Consider the following 7893-nt stretch of genomic DNA (forward strand, 5'->3'; position numbering starts at 1 on the left):
AGGAAACACACAAGACAGGGAGTGGAGATAGGAAGCCTATCTGTCAATGGTGAAGGGAATCCAGTTAGTTGATGGAAAACTATTTAATATATCCTAGAGAAGTCGTGAAATTCCATTTGGATTTTTTTAAAAAGAACTTTGAGATCCCTCAGTGAAAAGTCCAACATAAGGATTATCACATTGTTTCCTTGTTAGGCAACTCTAGGTGGGTTTTAGAGAGTTGATCATGCAGTTTTCTCAGTTTAAGAAGGTTTTCTATTTATAGTTTCTCTTTTCCTAGGTAGAATCTTTCATCTGCTAAGAAGAATGTGCTCTCAAGTTTTTGTCACCTTTTTGTCAGTCCTGAAATAGCTTCTTAGACTTTCATCTCCTCTATCTTCATTCCATTGCCAAACTAATCCTTCTAATAAATAGATCTGATTACGACAATCCCAGCTCAAAAACCTTTAGTGGCTCCCCTTTGCCCAATGAATAAAAACGCAAATTCTCTAGCTTGCCATTCACAGCCCTCCACAATATTTACTCAACCTATCTTTCCACCATCCTCTGAGTCAGGGATTGTTTCTTTTTATCCCCAGTCCTTGGCACAGTGCCTGATACATTGTAGGTATTTAATAAATGCTTGTTGGATGATTGAAAGAATTCTTGCCCGTTTGTATCATTCTTACTTGATCTTCCCAGCTATAACTCATCCTTCATCCTTGATCTCTCAAAGCAATCACTTTCTTTTACATCTTCTGGTTATTTCATCTTATTTTAACTTGTGTATAATTGTTTACATATATGCCTAATTCCCTCTGCTAGATTGTAAACTCTGAGATAAGACTGTGTTGTTTTCATTTAAGTGTTTTTTAAAATTTATTTTATTCTGAACTTAAGAAATAAAATAAGCATTTTCCATAACATAAAAAGATGATTGTACGTGAAACTGAAAATGTACTATGTACAACTTGCTATTCCTTTTAAATATATAACAAAGTTATCATGTAACTTTCTTTTTTCCCTGTTTTTCTTCCCTCTCCCCCCAAGAGATGGCTACCATTAGACACAAATATGTGTGTGTATACATATATATATATAAAAAGTGATATATATGTATATATAGAATGATATATATATATATATAAATCATTCTATATATATTTCTTTTTATCAGTTCTTTCTCTGGATGTGGTTAGTGTATTCATTCATAGGTCCTTTGTAGTTAATTTGGGTATTTATAACAGTCAAAATGACTTATTCTCTCCAAGTCATTCTTAAAACAATATTTCTGTTACTGTATTCAATGCTCTCCTGGTTCTGCTCAATTTGCTCTTCATTATTTTGTGCAAGTCTATCCATGTTTTACTATGATCACCGAGCTCATCATTTCTTATAGCATAGTAGTATTACATCACAATCACATACCACAATTTGTTCAGCTAGTTCCCAATTGATGGGCATCCATGCAATTTCCAGTTCTTTGCCACCACAAAGACAACTGCTATAAATATTTTATAGGTTCTTTTCCTTTTTCCCTAATCATCTTTGGAAACACAGCTAGTAGTGGTATTTCTGGGTCAAAGGATATTGATTGTGTTGTTTTTAATGTCTGTATCCCTGGTGCCTTTGGAAAGTTCCTTACATAACAGAAGTCACTTAAATAAATGTTTGTGGAATTGAACTGAATTTCTATACCTCTTAGCAATGATCAGTAAGAATATGGTGTCTAATTCAAGGCTGTACAACTAAAGGCAGATGCAGAAAACCTAAAGAAGTTCTGGGGAGAGCACAAAAAGAAAGAAATGAAGACTAATGAGGAATTATTAAAGAAACAGAGACTACTCAGCTTGAAGAAAAGGCCTTACATTGATATATGAAAGATGATGAAGAAAATGACCAGCAGTCCTTAATCTTCTCTGGGAAGAAAATGATAGATCAAACATTTACCTTTTAATATGGAAAATTTAGCTTAGATGTAAAGAAAAACTACTTAATAGTAAGAGTAGTTAAATACTGTACTAAGTTAGTGAGTGTATGGAAGTGTGGAAGCTCCTCTTCTAGAGGTCATTAGAAAGAGGACAGATTCTCATCTGTCTCAGGAATTTATATGTGGTTGTCCTTATCTCCATGTTTTCCCCTTTTCCCCTGAATATATTGTAAGCTCTTTGACGGTAGAGGTCTATTTTGTTGCTATAGCATCTAAGTACCTAGAATGGTGGGAATGTACATGGTAGGCCTAGGAACCTTTTCAATACCTCTCTTTATTGCTGTCCTTTCTGGGTCTAACATTCAGTAGTCATAGTTTTCCTCTTTGCATTTAGTACTGTACTAGAAATACACAGAAGAAAGAAAAAGTCTCAATTTTGTTTTCCTCTTCTGTGAAAGTCATCCTTATATAACTTTTTAAATGGACTTCTCCATATTTAAAAGAAGTAGTGAGGAATGCTAGACTTGGCATCGGAGAGAACTGTGTTCAAATCCTGTTACCACAACATACTGGACGTATGATTATGGGAAGACCACTGAATCTCTATGAGCCTTAGTTTCCTCATGTAAAATGAGACAAATAATCTCTGTGGTACAGGATCATGAGGTTCTAATGAGATGATGTACATAACACACATTAGAAACTTTAGAGGACTATGTAAATGTCAGGTATTCTTATTTCAGTTAGTATATTCTTACTACTTATCTAACAGAGTTGTGAGGAAAGTATTTCATAAAGCTTTGAGGTATAGATAAATGTAGGTTATTGCTATCAGTTGGGTCCTTTTCTCCTTTGACTGAAATTCCTGTTTGTTTGTTTTTTTTTACAGAATTAATAAACTTATGAACATTGCATATTCTAATCTTACATGGTTCTGATGTATAATTTAAGCAAACAGGAATAAAAAGTCTTCCAGATTTTAGGGGTGGGAGTGGGGTTGAATAGGCATGTTGTTTTGTCTTCCTTCATTTCAAAGCATTTTTATTATAAGTAGCTTAAAATGGACTAGTTATTATGATATCACAATAGTCAATAATTTGTGATTTTACTGGTATGAGAATGCTGTCAAACGAGTAATAATGATAATAATAACATACATTTATATAGGGACCAAAAGTTTGCAATATATTTAACATGTTATTTCATTCAATTCTTTCAACAACCCTACATAATAGGTGCAATTATAGTCCCAATTTTATAGAAAAGGAAACTGAGGCTAAAAGAAATTAATAATGACCATGGTCAAATATCTAGTAAATCAGAAGTGGGACTCAAACTCAGGTGTCCTTACTTCAGAAACTTTATCCACTACTCTAAAATGCCTTTCTATCACAAAAGATTCTATTTTCTGGGTTATTTCAAAAGTGTTTCCTCTCTTAATTAGTGATAAAACCTGGTCACCAAACAATGACTTAATATATAAATTCAAGAAGAAATCACCTCCTGGAGCCTTTATAAGTACTGACAAGTTAGAGTTAAAAAAGGATGCTTTGTACTTCCAATGTCCACAATAATGATCTCATTTCTAAAATAGTTTGTAGTAATATTAAACTAGTAGGTATAAGATACATTCTAGTTGTGTGATGATGGGCAAGTCACTTAATCTCTCAACTCCCTAAAACTCTAATTTACAGATCAGTTATTGATGTGTATTCACGGAGGGAGGTTCCACATTAGGAGCATCCCATAGTAATGAAATCATAGGTCCAGATTAAAAAAACAGAGCCACAACTTTTAGATATAAGTATGGTATGGTCCTACTACAACTTGAAAAGAAAAAGTATAGATTGATGTAGCTGGGGATATGGAGTCAGAGAATGTTCCAGAACAATGATTTTCCAGAACACATACTACACTCTCTGGGGGCCTTTAGCAATATATACTTGAAATGTGGATTATTAGTTTCCTTCTAGGCAAGTAGCTATTTAGTTTCAAGAATAAAAATGATCCTTTAAGTGATAAGTGAGTCAACAAAATATTTTATATTCAATGGTGACCCCTGAAACACATTTAAATTCCATAGAGCAAGTAACCTGTAGTAGCCGGGCTCTCTGATGCCATTTGTCTTCAGGATTCACAATGGAATTTTCAGCCTCTTCAGTGTTCTCAGGCTTTGTGTCAGTCACGACAGTGCTGGAGATCTGCGAGTGTAAAACATACACAATATGTTAACTTTATTCATTTTATTCTTAGAGGTCACAGGGATCAAGTCTATGTATTCTAAAAAGACAACCTGTGGGGCAAGTTTCTATTTTCAACTCTGCTTAGTTTATTCAATCAATCAATCAACAAGAATTTATTAAACGCTACTCTTTGTGAAGCACTAGCTAGCTAGGCAAGACATCTCCCTCCTGATGTCATTGGTCTCTTTCCAGAAGGAGTATCAACAACAAACAACAATAAGGGATACAAAGAATAAGCAAACACTTCCTGGCCTCAAGGAGCTTACAACTTAAAAGGCGGAAACAACATGTACGTAAAAAGACTATCTATCTATCTGCCTATCTTTATCATCTGTCTATCAAATACAGAGTAGATGGAAGGTAACCTTAGATTAGAAGGTGTTAGCAGCTGAATTGGGAAAAGGTCTCCTGCAGAAAGTGGCATTTGAGTCTTGAATGAAGTGAGGGATTCTGAGAGGTGAGGAGGGGCAGCATGGGAGACAATCAGTGCAAAGTCACCAAGATGAGAGGTAGAGGGAGATAGTGCATCTGTATATGGAATATCAAGGAGGCCCACAAGAGCAAACTTTCAAATACGTGGAGGGAAATAATATAAGATTAGAAAAATAGGAAGGAAGAGCTTTAAACTGTTGAGAAGAGCTTTAAATACCAAGTGATATATTGGATCCTAGAGATAAGAGGGAGTCACTGAACTTACTAAGTTGGGATGTAGTAAGTCAGACTTAAGATCCAGGAAAATCACTTTGGCAGCAGTGTGAAGGATGGATTAGAGAGGGGGGAAAACTTGTAGCAGGGACAGTGATTGGGAGGTTATTGCAGTAGTCCAGTCAGATGAGGGCCTGGACCATGACAGTGGCTCTGTGAACGAAGATAAGGGAACATATTCAAAAGATGTTAAGGGAAAATGTAAGACAAGATTTACTGACTGGATATATGGTGTGAGAATGAGAGATCAAGAATGACACTGAGGTTGTGAGCCTGGGAGCCTGGAAGAACGGTGGTACCCTTGACAGTAATAGAGGGATGTTTAGAAAAGGGGAGGGTTTTTTTGAGAGGGTAAGATAATGAGTTATGTTCTGGACAGTTCAATTTTGAGATACTTCTGGGACATACAGTTTGACATCCCTGTAACAGGGGTAGAAGGTAAGGGTGGAGAGCCTGAGTGGGTATTAGTATGCTAAGTTGATGAGATTCCTCATGCAGAAGAGGTGAAAGAGAGCTTGCTTCCAGAGAGGCATGATGATGTGTAATAGAAGTGCTTAGGAGAGATTTGGAGCAAGCACAGCCATTACAGAATTCCAAAATGCTTTCTAGAATGGCTAGACTAATTTGTAGGCCTACCAATAGAGTCTTAGTGTGTCTATCTTTCAACAGCCCCTTCAACATTACCTATTTATCTTCTGTCATCTTTTCCAATTTCAAGAAGCATTAGAGAGTGTTCACTATGTGTAAGTCACTGTGTCTAACAGAATCTGGCTGCAATAATAAAAGTATACTATAATAATAAAAGTATAACAGTCAGCACAAGCAGGGCGATAGTCCTGCTGAATCCCTAATTAGGGGTTATATGTCCAGTATTAGGTACTGCATTTTAGGAATGAAAATAACAAGCTGGAATTCATATAGAGAAAGGCAAGCACAAATGAGAGAGCTTTGTAAACTTTCCATTCACAGGGTCACCTCTGTGGTTAAGGCCCTCGTTCTCTCTTACCCAGTTATAATAGTCTCCTCATTAGTCTACCTACCTCTGTTCTCTCCTCTCTCTAATCCATCCCCTCCATGGCTATCAAAATCTGATCGTGGCCAAAAACTTTTGCTCAAAAAACCAACAGTGACTCCTCCTTGCTTACAGCATAAAATAAAAACTGCACTCTGGCATTGAAGACCCATTCTAGCTCCAAACTACCTTTTCCAGACTTATTTCACATTATTGTTCTTTGTTTCAGCCAAACTAGACTGCTAACTGCTTCCCAAGCTCCATGTGCACCTCTGACCTTCGCACAAGCTTTTCCCCATGTGTAGAATGCATTCCTTCCTCATCTCTGCCTTTCAGAAGCCCTATCTTCCTTCAAAATTCAGCTCAAATGTTACCTCTTTTCTGGAGTCTTCTCTGATTCCCACTCCTATTTTAGTGGTCTCTACCTATTCAAATTATCTTATAAATTTACTTATCTGTTTATATATTGTATCACATAATAGACTACAGACTCCTTGAGGAAAGAGTCAGCTTGCCTGGCATAGTGCCTTTCTGACCGTAGGCACTTAATATATATTTGTTGAATTTTTTAACTGAAGAGTATAATTTGAATACTCTTCACCAGAGGTTGCTTTCCTCTGTATATCTTCTGGTTTGTCCAAGTTCCTTATTAAGCATGCATCTCAGAAATGGAAATAAAATATTCCCAATGTGGTATGACCTGCACAGAGGTAGTGAAACTATTACTTACCTTAATTTAAACATCATAATTCTATTAACTTAAAGTTGCATTAGCTTATTTTTTTAAGCAGTTTCATTACATTTTAAAAATTTATGTTGAACTTGTGGTCAACTAAACCACTCAATTCAAGTAAATAAAACATTTAATAAGGGCATAGTTGGATAAAATCATAGATTTAGAACTGGAAAGGAACTTAAGAGTTCATCCACTCCAAGTCTCACATTTTACAGATAAGGAAACTTCGACCAAGAGAGGTTAAATGACTTGATGAAAGTCACTGAGGAGGCAGAGCTAAGTTTAGAGCTCAAGTCCTCTGCCTCAAAATTCAATAGTTTTTCAAGGCACTTTTGAAATGCTAGGGATGGAAAACTTCTCTGCCCTTAAGAATCCTACAATGAAGAGGAGGAGCAGAAATAACAAAAACTATATGATGTTATAAAATAATTAAGTGCATAAGAAAGGTTAAACAATGGCATAAGGGATCCAAAGAGAGGATAATTTCTAGCAGGGAAAATCAGTGAAGGTGTCATGAATGAAACTGTAACTGATCTAGGCTTTGAAGGAGAAGGATTTCAACAAATGAAAATAGGTAAGGAAGTTCATTGCAGGCAGGCAAGATATATGGAAATGCACAGAAGTTGTAGAAAGTAGGATAAGTTACGGGAATAGTAATATAATTTGGCTGCAGTGTAAAATATACAAACAGGAATAATATGAAATAAGGCCAAAAAGACAGGTTTGAAATAGACTATGGAGAGTCCTAAATGGTAGGCTTAGAAACCCGTATTTTATTTGTTATGTTCTAGGGAGCCATCTAAGTTTTTTTTGAGCAGGGGAGTAAAAAGCTGAGATTGGCTGTGGTGTGAAAGATGTATTCTAGAGGGGACTAATAGTTAATCAGTTAGGAAGCTTTCAAGTAAGAGTCAACAAAAGTCAGAACGAGGGTGGTGGTAGGAGTATAAAGAAAGGAATAAATGTGAGATGTTTTATAGGTAGAAACAACAGGACTTGACAAGTAGTTAGGTGTTGAGGTGAGAGAAAGATCACTTCAAGGCTCTGGGTCTGGGTGACTGGGAGATCAATAGAAATATGGAAGTTAAGAGGGGGCTGTTTTAGGAGAGATGATGATAGGTTCTAGTTTGGACATAATTAGTTTGAGGTGTCAATAGAACCTCCAGGTGTAGATTTGCAGATGCCAGTGAGAAATGTGAAATTAGAGCTTAGGGGAGATGTCAAGACTGGAAATAACAGTATGGATGTCTAGAGACATCCCCTCCATGACTCTCTGTGACCCCATTTTCCA

At 36.2% G+C, this 7893-nt stretch overlaps 1 protein-coding gene across 1 annotated transcript in view; it reads right to left on the reverse strand.

The window, feature by feature from the left end:
* Positions 1-7893, reverse strand: part of JHY (junctional cadherin complex regulator) — a 118869-nt gene that overhangs the window by 40148 nt on the left and 70828 nt on the right. The window contains exon 3 of the mRNA XM_027835707.1: positions 4003-4110. Within this exon, the coding sequence (XP_027691508.1) occupies positions 4003-4110 (108 nt within the window). The remainder of the gene's footprint in view (positions 1-4002; positions 4111-7893) is intronic.

This window comes from Vombatus ursinus, unplaced genomic scaffold, assembly GCF_900497805.2.
Source record: "Vombatus ursinus unplaced genomic scaffold, bare-nosed wombat genome assembly UNPS02014816.1, whole genome shotgun sequence".
NCBI classification, from domain to species: domain Eukaryota; kingdom Metazoa; phylum Chordata; class Mammalia; order Diprotodontia; family Vombatidae; genus Vombatus; species Vombatus ursinus.